The sequence below is a fragment of the Ostrinia furnacalis genome, unplaced genomic scaffold (genome assembly GCF_004193835.3).
Source record: "Ostrinia furnacalis isolate ACB-3 unplaced genomic scaffold, ASM419383v2 OfSCF1780, whole genome shotgun sequence".
NCBI lineage: Eukaryota > Metazoa > Arthropoda > Insecta > Lepidoptera > Crambidae > Ostrinia > Ostrinia furnacalis.
Window position 1 is genome coordinate 701,748 of NW_021132019.1, and position 16,428 is coordinate 718,175.

Consider the following 16,428-nt stretch of genomic DNA (forward strand, 5'->3'; position numbering starts at 1 on the left):
AGGGGCCGGCCACTAATCATAATTAGCAACTAATACGATTTAAGGCCGGCTGCACACCGGCGACACGCGGCCGACACGTGACCGACAGCGGGACGATTGACGCGACACACGATTTGTCCTAAACTTGTTTAGTAGAACAAATGTATGTAGACAAATAAAAATGTCAGTACGCCCCTTGTGATATTTGATATTGGCAGGCGGAATTTGTTTCTTTAAATTGATGGAAATATTTTAGGGACATTAAAAGTATAGGTACGCTTCTGATAGTCAGTTTTTCGATGTATAGAATTATTGATTTTAGTCTTATAAGTTTTTATACTGAAAAGTATGAATTATTCAAGGAAACAAATATCTACCCAATGTCGCTTTAGGATACATTTAAGTTTCAAAATAAAAGCCATATTATGCATTTTTTAATACATGTTGTTAATCAACTGCACTAATTGCAAAGATGTAAATCAGCTAATTTAATCTTTGACCTCACTAATTACAAGAACATTAAAATAAAAGCAGGAGCATTACAAGCTTACCCTCGGTAACTCCATCTGTAGACATCCGGGGCGCGTGCTGTGTACTGACACGTGCCGACAAAACGCTCATTCCGATTATTGCGGCGTGATCTAGTTAGATAAATTCGTGTGCACTCGGCCTTACGAGATTGTGTTTCAATTAGGTTTATGAAATATTTTTAATACATAGAAAATGTTGTGAATACTGTTATTTGTAAGAAAGTAAGTAATCTGAAAATTAAAATCTGTACGTAAGATAAGTACCTACCTATACTCATAGTTGGATACTTTTATACCTAAGATGAAAAGCTTTTTTACGCTTTTATGATTGTAAAATGATATTTACTAAGTTTAGAAATTATATAAATTGTATTGTTAGGTACTTCTAGGCTGTTTCGTTTATTAATCTGAAATTCCAATTAGAATTTCAGATTTTTTATATAAGTCTCATACGAAAAAGTTATCAAATTAGCCTTAAAAACATTCATTCAATAGGTACTTTCTGTTCTCACTGCCCACTGGTACATTAGCCATTAATGTGACGCCCTAAAACAAAATCGAATCACCGTAATTAATTTAAGTTTAAAAAGCGCCTGCTCCTAACTGCATATCTTCCATTTTGATGCTAATCCTGTAACACGATCCCCATTCTTTGCCCATACAATTAGGGCACAGATAAACCCATGCATTATCTAGTCAGGAGCACAATGGAAAATATTACCCTTGCATCGGGACAAAAATTGTTAGTATAATATTTCAAGTGGGGCGCAAAATGTACCATGTGTGATGTCGAAATGGCTCAAGTTTTGATGGTGCAATGATTGATGGGGTGTTGGTATTATTAATGATGGTAGTAGCCATAATTTTAAGAATTTAATCAGTGTTGTCCAAAAAAACATACAAAAATACTAGTGTCTGCCTCCAGCTTCTTCTCTCATTCTTCCTTCCTTCATTCTTCCCCCTATCTTATCTTAAATTGTTTGAGCTCCAAAAAGTACGTCGTTCTACATTACACAAAGTTAACTTTCTATTAAAGGATCTATTGAACAAAATTAGATAATTTTGATTGAAAATATTATTTATTCTCAAGATTAGTCTGCAAATTGTTTTTTAACTTCAATCCCGATGATTGAAGGTAGAGCTTAACTGATGAAAGTAATTTGAATAAATAAATAAAACAATGTATAAGTATTTACGTAATTTAATATCGTATTTCGTGATAGTTTGTCTCATGAACGATTACAATTTACATTTTCTTATCTGATACAATTGCGTTAAACAATACAATACTACATGTTTCATATTCAAACGAATACACCACAAAATACGGGTTTTTTCCACCGAGCGAGTGAATTGAATATTATTTTTTTCGTATACACCTTCTAAATGAAGATAGATATTCTTTTCGTTGTATTTTTATTCGAGTAAAATCTCCATTTAATAAATACAGGATATGTTTTAGATATGGTCGTTACTTCGGTACTCATTCGATGTAGCGTACAAGCCGTGAAGTATCCTAACAAAATTAAAACCAATGTACATTTAAAATTTACAATTGTACTTACAATAAATATATCACAGATTTTACAGAAACGCAAATTACATTACGGGTAGTAAAATTAATTTGAAACCGGATAACTTTTTACAAGATACCGCCCTGAGCAATAATCAATTTGGTGATTGGGCTTTATAAAAATCTACTCGACTACTCGAATCTAGCAACTGATCTATTAGATATTAATAACTATTTATATTTACATTAAAATTACAGAGTATTTACATTAAATCCTACACCCACAGCACTACCGACTCGTCGCCGTCGATTGTACAGTCAGTTACACAAGTTTGGTTTTGATATCTCACTTAAAATAGAAGTCTAAATAATGATAATTCGTGTACAGTCTAATAACAACATAAAAATTACCAAACTAACATCAACAAAAATATTTACATAATCTTGTATTGTAGAGTCATTTACTAAAATTACAGTGAATATTTCAGTCAGTTGTCATATAAACAAAACAAAAAGTACAATCAACGCAAAATATAAAATAAAACAGTCTTTCATCGTTTACAAAAAAAAAATATTTAAACCATTGGTTCTATTGTACACGCAAAGAAAAACTATTGGTGTATTAGTCAGATGGAGGTAATTAAAATAAAATGGTACAATATTACAAAAACTTTTTGACGTTGAAATAATCAAAATGGCGACTAACCTAGCCCACACAACGTTGGCTACTTGGACGCCAGAGGCGCAGTTTGCGCGTACTGCTGAGCGCTGCACGTTGGCAACGAGAATGGGTTTACTGAGAACGGTGATGATACTAGCCCACCCATTCCTGGGGACAAGAGAAAAATTGGTTAAAAAGCTTCAAAAATAGTTTTATTTTTTTCATAATAAGAAAATGCAGTTTCGTATTTTATTTGCGAGTGTACAATAAGCATGCTAAAACAACGAAAAACTCAGAAAAAATGAAATTGATATACCTAGGTTATAAAAACATAAAAAGCTTGATAGGTACAAGTTAGTTAATGGGTGAATACTTTTAAGGAATGGTGAAATTGCTTGGGAATGGGATGAAAAGGAGACATTAGCAAACTTAAAAGGCTCACGTTGGGGCACGGAAGAAAAGCCATACAAAACAATTCTAACAAAAACAAAAACTACTAACACTGCACTGCAAGATGCTGCCAATTTTGTTGGTGGTGCGGAGGGCTGTGCCTGACTACCGCAAAGGCGCTCCTCAGTTTGCTCTCTTTACTCTGAGGCCCTTTCATATCGCCGTCGTTGCATTTTGTAGTGTTTGCCGGACAGTCAGCCGCCTTAGAATTCCCATTTCTTTCACTGTAATGTCCGCTATCTTTCGTGTTATACGCGTTATAGTGATGGTCAGACGATAAATGTCCATTCATGTTGGCCGGGTGATACGGGCCAAGGGACACTGGACGAGAGAAACAGGGGTTAACACAAAGCGACGTACACAAACAGCAGGAGAAAGCGTTGGAAATGTGAAATCTTGTCTGCTTTAGGCTCGTATTAATAAACAGGTCTTATTCTTGAGACTTGCGAATGGGATATAGTGTTGTGTGGAAATACGAGTTCTTGAAAGTTTTCAGCCAAAAATTGGTTTATTAATACGTGCCTATTCAAACAAAGGAAAGGTGAAGAACAATAAATAAAAATATAAAAATCATAATATAAAGATTATTTCATCAAAGTTATTTGGAACCTGTTTTCAACTAAGAATTAAATAGGTAAGAAACATCTGATGATAAAAAAAATCGTTGCTTAATCAATAAGATCAGAGATTGTCCTTTCTCGATCAGGCGGGGCAGTACCGTGGCGAGACGGAGCCACCGCTGTAGGTATGGGTACCACTGGTAGTTCCTAAGTCAAATAAATTCACTTACGCGAGCTGGTATTGAACAGCGACATCGGCGGCGCGGGGTAGTGTTGCGGGTGCGGGTAGGACACGGGCGCGGCGTGCGGCGTGGACGCGGCGGAGCAGTACCGCGGCGAGACGGAGCCGCCACTGCTACCGACCACAGCTTGGGTTCTACTAGTAGTCGCTGTCTCAATTGGTGTCACTTACGCGAGCTGGTATTGAACAGCGACGTCGGCGGCGCGGGGTAGTGTTGCGGGTGCGGGTAGGACACGGGCGCGGCGTGCGGCGTGGACGCGGCGGAGCAGTACCGCGGCGAGACGGAGCCGCCACTGCTACCGACCACAGCTTGGGTTCTACTAGTAGTCGCTGTCTCAATTGGTGTCACTTACGCGAGCTGGTATTCAACAGCGACGTCGGCGGCGCGGGGTAGTGTTGCGGATGCGGGTAGGTACCACGGCGAGACGGAGCCGCCGCTGTAGGTATCTGTACCACTGGTAGTTCCTAAGTCAATTAACTTCACTTACGCGAGCTAGTATTGAACAGTGTAATAGTGGACGCAGCAGAATACAGACAACTTTCCTAGAGAAGAGGTCTCTTTTGCGGATGTACCACTGTTTGACCAGATCAAAACCGCACTCAATGGTCCACTCCACGAGTGCACAAGAAAGGCTGCAGGAGAGAGCGGGAGGAATGGCGACGGATTGTGAGACTTGCCACCAGACCTGGTGTGACGACCACGACCACTCTGGCAAGAGTGTAGCGACGAAGAAGAAGACCACTGTTTGGTGACCACTAGTAATGGCTAGATCAGTTTCACTTACGCGAGCTGGTATTGAACAGCGACGTCGGCGGCGCAGGGTAGTGCTGTGGATGCGGGTAGGACGCGGGCGCGGCGTGCGGCGTGGACGCGGCGGAGCAGTATCGCGGCGAGACGGAGCCGCCGCTACGCGCGTACTCCTCTAAAAGAAAAAGCCTGGGGTCAACACGAAATTACCGTTAGGACTTTTAAAATGGGATTTTTGGTTTTGGTGTTTAGGTTGGAAGAGATTTATTATTTAAATTTAAAAATGATTCATTATTATACTAAGCATATGTATATGTACATCTTTTTTGGAAATAAAATATTTATTTATTTATTTATTATTTATTTTTCTTTTTTTTCTTTGTTTTTTAAACAATTGGAGTTTTTCTATAATAAAAAGGAAAGAACTGAAAAATAATGTTTTATGAAATTTTAGTGAGATCCTAGCTTATTTCGTAATGTGTATTGGGCAATTATAAATGAAAAAATATTTTTATTTGAGATGCAAATAAAATAATATGCATTTGAAATCAAATGATTGACTGTATTCATTAATACTTGTTAATGAATCAACACCAAAGATATTTCAAAATACTCGTATAGCGCGAAATCCACACACGCCGAAATCATTTTCGTTTTAGCGAATGACAGCTTTTGCTCGCTTCGATTAATTTTGCGAGCTGAAATTCTACGCGAAACAATAGGGGGAGTAGGCCGTGCTTGTAGTGATTCTTATTTATACTGGCTCAAAGCAAGTAGGTAACAAAAATATTCATATGAAATGTTTGTGCTGTAGTTACTTATCTAATTATGTGGTACATCAAAATTCATAAATTATCAATTTTCTCAATTTAATTCGAGATGGGGTCCAAAATGTTTTTTAAAGATAAAAATTAAAATCTATTAACTGGTAAATAGGAAAGTTGTTCTCCTGCAGTGGACACTAAATGACCTGATATGGGACCACCTCTCTCTCTGCTGGAACTCCTGTGAAGCCAGGATCTACAGCTTGACCGCTAATCAAACCCCAACCTGTGACGGCTTTTGTCCCGAGAAAATGACCAGATGATGATGATTATGATGATGTTTATCTACCGAACTAACCTTCAGTCCACTGCGAGCCAGCTGTGTCCTGGACGCTGACGGCCAGCTGTCCAGTGTAGGAGTTGAAGGGCATACTCGCGGGAGGTGACCTGGGCGCGCTGAGTCCCAACTGATTGTTCCTTGGCATCGAGTATAACGCTTCTGCTAGGTCGGCTGCTCGCTTTAGGATTATTTCCTGGTTGACAATAAATAAGAATTCAAATAATACACCGATTTAATACACCAAGTTATAAAAGGGATTCCGCAAAAAAGAGGGTAGCACCTAATGGAAATATTTTTTGCTAGTTTGTATAAAAGAAACGGAAATAATTTTATTAAACAGCTGTAAAAGTATGAAAAACCCTGCGCTTAAGAAAACTGAAAAGGAAAACAAACACGTAATGTACTCTACTGTATCTTGGGTTCTTTTTTAAACTTTTATATTAACCGCCCTAAGGACTGACATATTTTGCTTTATTGTCTTTACAACTTATTGATGAGAAATATCATCTTCCTATGAGGTGTATAAAACACAATTTTTTTCTTAATTCCTGCTCGAATTCTTGTAAATATAAACAATATTCTATAAACAATACAACCCTACCTTTGGCAACTTCTCCGGATCCCCAGGATGCCTCGGTATCAGCTTCTGTAGCCTCTGGAAGCCGTAATCTATCGTGGGCTCGTTGAGCGCTGCTATGCGAACACACAAAAACAAAATCAATCATTAGTCGCCCTAACGAATAGTCCTAATTGATGGATCGTACAAGATTGCCTATCTTGAGTTCCCAAATTACGGCTTCGAAGAAAAACTCGTAGCCGTAATGAGATTCTTGTAATTCTTTTTGTTTGGTATTTTAAATACAGCGTTTATTTTTGTTTGGGTATTCTCAATATCACAATATTTTGTTTAAACGTTTTAGAATGAAAATAAACCAAAAATTTTTTATCAGTTATACATATTACAAAATTGAGATTGATTAATTAAATATTTATTACTTGCATTATAATGACATCTTTTGTGAATGCTTTTTACTTTTCATACAAAAAACGTATTGAACATGTAAATACAAATAGACGATTATTGCATTCAAGTAGAGTGCCATTATTAGAAAGAAAGAAAGAAAGAAAAAATGTTTATTCAGTATCATCAACAATAAACTTATTTCAGTATCTCTTTACTGTCAAAAGTTTATTTTAAGCTCTTTATTAACTGCGATATTAAAAATAGACGTGTACTCACAAACATAAACAAATCTCCCTGGTGCTCCTTTGCAGAACTGCTTGCTTTTATAGGACAGCGTCACTTCCACCACCCCCGGTATATGCCGCGGAGGGGTCTGGACTCTTATCGCATGGGATGTTATCAGCTGGGGACAAAGACACCTTTGATTCTATGGAGAAGTGGATTGCTATTTATTGGGCCAACTTACATTGGTATCTGAGATCTCTTGGTACTTGAGATAATGTGAGATAATGAGACATAAAGATTAGTACAATAACAAATTATCAACATTGGCAAATCATAGAAAGTGCGTTTCGACGAACTTTGGCTGGTTATTTGAATTTTGATGCCTAGATTTATATTTACACCAAGACTAGGAACAAACTAAATTCGACTTCAGGACAGATCTTGGACTTAAACATAACCTAACGCACAATTGCTGACACGATCAAAGGCGGATGAAGGAAGGTAAAATACGCTGCAATTAGAAGTGTCTCAGGCGATTTACTTTGACTAATTTTACAACACTAGGCTACTTTTTGGACCTAATACACAATCTAGTACATAATAACTCACCTCACTCCAAACCAGCATCGTCCCGAAGACGACTTGCAGTCCATCGAAGAAGTTATCTCCCACTATGATGACGGTGGACCCGCCAGAGGTCCAGCCCTCGCTGGGGGATATCGCCTTGATGCATGGAGTCGCCACGGGCAGGGGTGGGTACAAACCCGCTGTGAAGTATACTTGATTTTGTGAGCAACGTATCAAAACAGTGTAAAAATTAGGGTTGACAATACGGGTCAGGACTTCAGATCATCTTAAAGTTGCCAACACTATTTTTTAAGACGAGACATTTTTATAAAAATCCAATCTCATTAACGACATTATCAAACATAGAATTTTAAAGCTAATTTGATTGGAGTATCAACTTGTTTATTTACTCGTGGTTATGATTGATAGTTTTAAACTGTCTGTATAAAAATGCTTCATCATCAATATGGGGCTGTAAACTAGTTAGCTACTCTACTACTATTTACATAAAATAACTGAAAGTTTTAAATAACTGACGCTCTATCCTAGAGTTATAAGTATGTTAGTTTGTACCATGGTTTGTACATTATAATATGCCAACGGAACAACGATCCGCAATTCAGCACATAACTGTTAGTTCCAGCGAAACTAACACGGTCGTAACTAGCAAACGCAAAAATAGCACCCCAAGCTATAAATGGCGACGCTCTAGAAAAGTCCCTCGCCCCGCGAACTAAGGCCGAATGTATGCCCGACAACTTAAAAGTTGAATAAACGCCAAACTACTAAAACTCGTTCCGTCCTTCTTGAACATTTATCTTTGACTGCTTAGGAAAAAGGACAATTGCCGCGACGCGTCTGCAAACAAGGTGTAAAGTGATCTGCGGTGATAATTGAAAATGAATTTTAATGTCGTTACATAAAGTTGAAGTCGGATTGGAGTTTTACGGTTGTTATGACGTTGTCGTTGCTTCGGATGCAAGAAGGCTGGGGGGATACGCGTCGTAAGACAGGGGGACTGAAATCTCGCGAACAAAACGGCTCGGTAATAAAGACGAGAAGAGAAAGTGAATTTAAGGGGACGAAAGGAGATTACGTTCGAGGTTCTTTTTTAATTTGACTGATATAATATTAATTTTTCCTTTTCCCCTTCACTAAAAGTTTTAATGTTCTTTGTAACTAATATCTTGGTATCTATTTATTTTGTGATTTCTTTTTCTCGATGTCTATGAATTCCTAGTACACTTACTTTTGTACATCCAGCTAAGTATTATTATTTTTATCCTAAAATAATATAAACTTTTTCTCTACTTCGAAATTGCTTGTCAATACTTATTTACGCAAATTAGAGCGTTATTTCTTCGAGAAATTACTTTAATTCCACCAAAAATATGCCTATTCAAAACGCTTCCTACAAACGTTGTATTATGAACAATTAGACACAGGTACACCGTCGGTGTTCCCCCATTCGCACGGCGTAAGGAAAGACGGTTTCACGCCGTCTAGCCGGCGCGAACTTTTGCTGCTGGATAATATGGAGACGTACTCGGTTTATTTATTTATGGGAAACCTTGAATTTTGGTCAAGGTTGGCAGAAGTCCAAATACGCACCAAGTTACACTAGCATGTAGTTTTGTTTTATAAGTAAATGTTTATAAAGTAACCTATCTTCAAAGAAGTTTTTCTTGAAGATTTTCTCAAGTCTGAAAGTAAATAAGTCCAATACCGACACTTAAACCTCAGAATGCTTACACTTGGCGCGAAATAGAGCGATAATTAATTACTTAAAAAAAAAGTTTACATTATTGTCTTACAAGAATACTATAATTTTTCAGTTACAGCTCTCACTTTTCACAGCTGTGATGTATTCGTACCTACTAATTAATGTCTCTTGAAACAGAAAATCGAAAAATTAAAATCATGAGATCAAAATACATAGAAGCCCATCAATAAAATTACATAATCTCTCGCATGAACAAAGACATTCTCAAAAAATATACCTCAAACCGTCCGTCCCTTTTCACAAGGCATAATTCCCCCCTAAATTATCCGTATCCGTTACAGTTCGCCTCAACGCCCCCCGAAGTTGTGAGATGTCTACAGTGATTCCTTGCATACAAACGGCGTGCTCACGGTATTACGACTTCTGCGTTTGTCGTCAATTGGCTGTCTACTTATTTGTAACGTTCAGTTTCGCACGTATTTTGGTGAGGTTGTTTGGGTGATTAATTTGAGGTTATGGGATGACTATGAATTAAGTTCGCCATCAAAAATAGGGCACTTTACTCTACCAATTATTTGACACATTTTTATGAACTAACAAAACGTGATATTCAGATTTAGTGCCTTTTTCCTACGATGCGGATCTGGTCCGCATGCGGGCTGCATCCCAAGAAAAAGGCACTTACGTAACTTTTATTACAATCGCTCATATTGGTGGGAAAATTGAATATCATATTGAAATTGTTGTTAATGTAATCAATAGAATTATTGTAGTAAAAAAAGAAAATTAAATAAAAACAAGTCATTTCAAGGCCTCGGGAACTTAGTCGCTGCTAACTTTGTATACGCATACGCTTATTACATTTACACACTCCAAATACAATCTAACATGACGAACACCTAAGAAAACCATGTTTTATGCCTTTGCCTATGAAAATAATAAAAAAGTAAATAAAAAAAAAACAAAACGTACAAGTCATATCTGGCGCGGCGTCAATACCTTCAGTCGGGTCCAGCCGCTTGGCCCTTCGGCCGTGCTTGCTGTTGTTGTGCACAAACATGTTGTCGGATATCGCTAGGAGGGGGCCGTCGACCATCACTTGTGTTGATATCACTACCTGGAAAGAAATGCTGCTTTAGTTTTGATATTATTTTCGAAACAGATTTTAGCTTAGTTTCATTGACTGCCAAGCTGTAGGTCCTATCTCAGTTGCGGTAGGAGTGGGAGCTTAAATGTACTAGTATAAACACTTGGCCCTAACTAATATATTGGTTCTTTACGATAAAATACTATACTTTAGAAAAATAGGATACTTTACTTTGTCGTTTACAACTGAATGATGAGTAGGCCTGCTATACACGGACAGCTTGAAGCAGTTAGTGTCGACAGCTTCAAGCTGCGACTCCATAGCAAACTACGGAAACAGTTGTAACTGCTCGAGCGGTTCCGTGTATGTGTGTACCTACGTAGTGTACTGTAGTTTGCTATGCAGTCGCAGCTAGAAGCTGTCGGATACTAGCTGCTTCAAGCTGTCCGTGTATGGCGGGCCTTACAGAAGAGCCTTTCATTGATTGATCCATTATTTTCACTTATGACACGTTTTGAAATTTTGCATTTATGGTATTGCAAATAGAAACTATGGACACTGTAAACTGAACCACGAAGATAAAAAACGATAAGCATTCTCTAGATTTCTCATAATAAACAATGTTATCCAGACAGAACAAACATTTGTTCTACAAATGTACGCGATGCTACCTATAAAGTTCAAGATCATCGTACGGTCGGCAAAAATCGTTGAGTTTCTAGTACCCATAAAAAGCAGTTTGAACAAATATACCTGCGTCAGTTATTGTCTAAACCTGACAAAATACAGAGTACAAATAGTATTAAACTATCTTATGAGTTATCAACCAAAAACTTTATACTACTGACTATTCGGTTTCAATATTAAAATAATATTCTCTATCTTTATTATAAATCACCTTTTTACCTAGTTTATGTGTACACCTGACCAAAAAAAAAACACGCATCCAAATTGAAGATCGCAGTGCGGTCAGAAATAAAACCGGCTCACAATGGTTGCTTGGTAACGCACGAAAAGGAGAGTCCCTTGGGAGGGGCCACGGCGGCCCAATAGGTATGCAAGGAAGTGCATGTGCATGTGTGCGGGCGATTGATGACTTGTAGTGTAGGAGTGGCTTTATTTTGACAATACATTTTTTTTGTCAAAATACGCGGAAGACGTAGGGATTTTAGATGCTACTATTGTAGAACTGTCGAATCGGTTATTTAATCTTTAGAAACTTATTTTTACTTATTATCGACGACGACGCTTATTAATTATCATCTTAATAATAAGCGTCGTACATTTTTATGTATTATGACATACATATTACGAAACCACTATAGTAGGTTATTAAGTAAGTTAATGTATAGCCACACTTGCGGTGATAATAAATATAAAAATGCTAGAGTAAAATAGACTCCACATTTTTTAACCTAAAGCACAGATTAAGTAATAGTACCAAGGTACCTAAAGTATGAAATTCTAAACTAGAAAGCTATAAATGAAAATTGAAACCAAAATATGATATCGAGAAAACGACAAAACTGCAAATGTGTACTCTAAAATGCATTCACGAAATAACGCTACATATATTATTCAAACCGATAAAGAGACTGCATTATTTCGATTTGGAGTGCCATAAATATGTACATGGATATATATTATGCCCATATATTCTTACCCTTGAAACGGTGGGGAACGACCACTGAATTATTCAATGACACACAGAAAGCCCAAATATAGACATAACCACGCACACATACTTAGATATTGCTAGTATTTCTAATGTACACAGAAATGGGTTCTATACGTATGAGGTATAAGTTTCATGTTTGCTTAAAGTTTGGCAAAGGACACGTAAGACAAATATGTCTTAGCCGACGGCAGAAGCAAATTTGTACTCATAAGTAGTCTGAATGCACCTTTAGTTGTGGCAGGGTTGCCGCTAATTAGTTGGGAATTAAAAGATATGGGACTTAGTTGTTTGGTAATTGTGAGTTATGAATACGACGACTTTCAAGTTTACGAACTTTCTGTGTACAATTTGACACACTTATAAAACTGAGAGCACACATACATGAGATATGTACTAAATATTTTTAAAATAAATAAGTAAGGAAGAATCAAAAATAGTCATAAGTAACTTCAATGAAAAATCACAGTTCCTCTTAAAGTTAAAAAAAAGGCTCAAATGTAAACAAATCAAATAATTAAGTTGAAAAGTAAAAGAACAAGCAGACATCGTGAGTAAATAAATAAACTCGTATAAATAAATTTAATTTCATCCCTCCCCTAAATTGGAGGGGCTTCAAATATTCAGAAGTCGTGAACGCAACCCTTCCTACAGTTAAGGCGATACACCAATTTTGGGGTCTAAAGAATGAAACATCTTACGTTANTCACGTTAAACTTAATTATTAAGATTCATTGAGTAGTTAGGATGAATTTTTAAAGCAAGCTTACTTACTTAAAGTTACCTATGAACTTTGATGTTACTTTCTTAGAAGCTTAATCATCCAACAAGTATTAAAACCCAGTTAATCTTTTGTGTGATGTTGCCGCATTTTATCTTTGATGAATTTTTTACATTCTTCTCCTGAAACCCTTTGCAGAATCAATTGCTTCCCTTATATTTTTAAGTAGGCAAACACTAGTGACAATCTTGCCTGAAGATTAAACCAAAACTTATTTAGAGCGAGGACGATATTCGTAAAAGTTAGAGTTAACAGTTAAGGGATGTCACTGCACAGCACTTACACTTCTTAGAGTAGGCGCACACCGTTGATTTTTAGTTGGCCGATAGTTGTGCCCGATTTTAATTTGTATGAAGAATCGGCCAAATCGAATCGGCGTAGTGTGCGCACTTCCATACATGCCCATACTGATCAACTGCCCGACTAAACTATCGGCCGACGAAAAATCAACAGTGTGCGCCTACTCAACTGTTAATATTTTGACTCAAGGTCGAAACAAAAGACAAACGCTACTACCCACACCTTGTAACAGTGAAATGAGGTCACTGAACCACAATAAACCTCTGTATTTTGATATTCTGCCTCAAGGTCAAAACAAAAGACAAACGCCCACACCTTGGGCCACTCAGCTAGAGCAATACAGACAGACTGGCGTGCGGAACGGGCCAATTTTTCCTCGCGTAGGTAAACAACCTACCGTTTACCTGTCGACAGCGAGACATTATAACTATGAATTGAACTTTAGACGATGTTTACTATCTTAACTTTATTATGACGCAAAATTAGCTTGTTGGGTAAATCAGCAGGCCTTTTATAAGAATCTGGTGAAAGGTAGCTCTTAAATGAATGTTATAATTACCTAGGTACATTTTCCACACTGTAGTATTTTTGAAGAAGATCCTTCATAATCTCTACTGGCCTTTATGTAATCTACCACCTACCAAATGATAAAATTCTGAAACACTCACTTGAAATCTTCTCATGTCTCGTGGATTGCCGGCATTTTTCAAACAATTCTGGTTGCATTTTAGGAAGAATTTCAGGAAAAATCTGCAACAAAAGAGATAACATTTAAAAAGTTACTCTCTAAACATAGACTTTAAACGAGTATTAGATAATTTTTGACTTTAAAGTTTGCAGGCAAAATGTAAAGATCTGCTAAAGTTAAAAAATATCAGAAAGGTTAACTATGATTTTTACGCACATATCGAGAGCTGTCACGAGTACCGAGTGGAGCAATAAATATCACGTTCCAGCCGTGTGAACAGATAATGCGATACAAATGATGCGGACACATAAATCAGTTGCGTGAACTGTTTCCTATTAGTAGGCAGTTAAGTGTTGGGCTTCAAAGATGCAATACCGAAAAAGTGTTTTTAACAGATTTTTTTAATAATAATAGGCTTTTGATATGTGTCAAACGAAACGACGACGGCAAAACGTAAGCTCCAAAGCGCGGTATTAGTTATCATTTTAATTAAAAAAAATATAGAGATAGATACAAAATATTTAAAGATATAATATGATAAGTTGAAAAGGAACTGTAATATTTGACAATAACTTTTTTGCTTTGTTTTTTTAATTGAGACATTATGTTTAACCTACACAGGACTAATATTTTGACATGTCAAAAGCCATCTGCTTCCACTTCAAACGGCATAGCTAATTTGTTTCTTGTGTTCCCGAATTTTTACTTTCCGCTCTTCCAGATAGTCGTTAAGTTTTTGTCTGTGGTTGTTATAAAAAGCTTATGTTATGACACGTAAAATACATCAAATTAGCAACTGTTTATAGAGACTGCATGGAGCATGGCATGGACAGAATTTAGTATAATTTTCAGGGATTAAATACATGAAATATTTTGCATTGACCTTAGTCAAACAAATAAGTTCAACTCTATAAGCAACCACTCAAAAATGATAGCCAAATTGAATTCCCACGTAAGATTGAAATACGAATTCGTATTTTATTTTCATGTCAAAACGAAATCAAACAATTTCCAGCCAGAAGGATCGGGCCAACTATCGGCAGATCGGATTACAACAATAGCTGCGCTTTGCAAGTTTGTCTTGCGGTTTTGCTGTGGGATTGTAAGTCTTATGGGGTTGTGTTAAGGTTCGGGGGTAAAGTGGGGTGGTAGTGCGTACGATCACGATGAATGCTTTAGCAGAAATATTTTACATGGCCCGAGGCTGCCGATGCCGCCGCCGAATACGACCGTGCCAACAGTCGGGATGTCGATAGAGCGGGCATGTCGATTTTACGTAGGCAGAGTAACCACTTCGTTAATTTTAGAGTTGTATGTCAAGTTTTATACTCATAATATTATTTTTTTCATATAATTAACATGACATAACGTGAGCTATAATAAAATTTGAAATAGGCAAATAGAGTATTGAGAAAATATTATGGAAAAATTGGTTTGTAAAAGCTCATGCAATGGATAATAATTGATTAAAGAGTCAAACTTTATGATCGTCAAAAGTTTACCATTATTTGAAGGAAAAACACCTTTTCAACACATTTTCAGTACTTATAATTATGAACCATTTTTAACTGTTTAAGCAGATAATATTGTTCAGGTAGTTCAATTATACCCACCTAAATGGCGATAATGTTTACGACACACGTGTGCGCTTTGCTGAAAATTTATTATCACGTTGTATGAATTGAACGTATATTCTAGTCATCTTACCAAGTCTATTATTCTTTGTACATTGTAGTCATCTGACCAAGCATATTTTATTAATATGTATTTTCGTTTGCACTGGTATTAGCAGCTCTATGAGCTCCAGCGAGCGCGAACGTTTGTCGAGCCGGCGGCGACGCACATCTGTTCCCGCATTATTTATGTTAAACACCTTATGTCGCAATATCGCGAGTTAGCTGCCACGACACCTACGTTTCAATGGTTGTATTTTTAGATTGACATTGAGTGATAACGTTCTTTGGTTCTGTATTTATAGAAGTCTAGGGCGTAAATCACGGTAAGTTTTGGGAGGTTAATGGGATTTTTGTTAGATATCAATGGTATTACTGAATCATATTTTACGTATTGTGAAAGTAATATTAAGCTTTGTGAGCCTCAACAAGAAGTCGTGGGTACCTAAGACTGACTTTTAAGCAAGAAGGTTGACAATGTCTGAGACATCATAAAAAGCTTTCACTACACGTTATCATCGCAAAACGAACCTAAGACGTTGTAGGTATGTCTAAAGATCTGTTTCACTAAGTACTTACTGATAATGTCTCTGATAGCCACAAGGAACTTATCTGTCAGATAAACTAATTTTGGTTTTACGGTCACTGATAGTAGCAGCCTTTATCAAATAACTAGTAGAAACTATCAGGAAGCGCTGAAACAAGCCCCAAACCGTACCTTCAAAATACAGGTAAATTATGTTCGTGATTCGTTCCCATAACACATGGTTTATTCCCGGATGCCTTATAAAACTTTCGAGCAGCTTAAGCTTGACCATTAATATCGTAAGGGTCACCACGTTATCCTGTGGCTCTCGCTAAGCCACCGGAGTTACGATCTGGGGTGGTAAGTGAAATCTATGGGATAGGTGCCATGGTTTTATAATCTATACGGAATGCACGCAATGGGTGTAAAAATA

At 37.1% G+C, this 16,428-nt stretch overlaps 1 protein-coding gene across 1 annotated transcript in view; it reads right to left on the bottom strand.

Moving 5' to 3' along the window:
* Positions 1-2,764: 2,764 nt before the first annotated feature.
* Positions 2,765-16,428, bottom strand: part of kn (EBF transcription factor knot) — a 53,490-nt gene continuing 39,826 nt past the window's right edge. The window contains exons 8-16 of the mRNA XM_028305755.1: positions 13,777-13,858; positions 10,238-10,382; positions 7,585-7,754; positions 7,027-7,153; positions 6,388-6,476; positions 5,805-5,979; positions 4,720-4,857; positions 3,185-3,454; positions 2,765-2,851 (exon numbers count right to left, since the gene is read on the bottom strand). Coding sequence (XP_028161556.1) covers positions 2,850-2,851; positions 3,185-3,454; positions 4,720-4,857; positions 5,805-5,979; positions 6,388-6,476; positions 7,027-7,153; positions 7,585-7,754; positions 10,238-10,382; positions 13,777-13,858 — 1,198 coding nt within the window. The 3' untranslated portion in view covers positions 2,765-2,849. The remainder of the gene's footprint in view (positions 2,852-3,184; positions 3,455-4,719; positions 4,858-5,804; positions 5,980-6,387; positions 6,477-7,026; positions 7,154-7,584; positions 7,755-10,237; positions 10,383-13,776; positions 13,859-16,428) is intronic.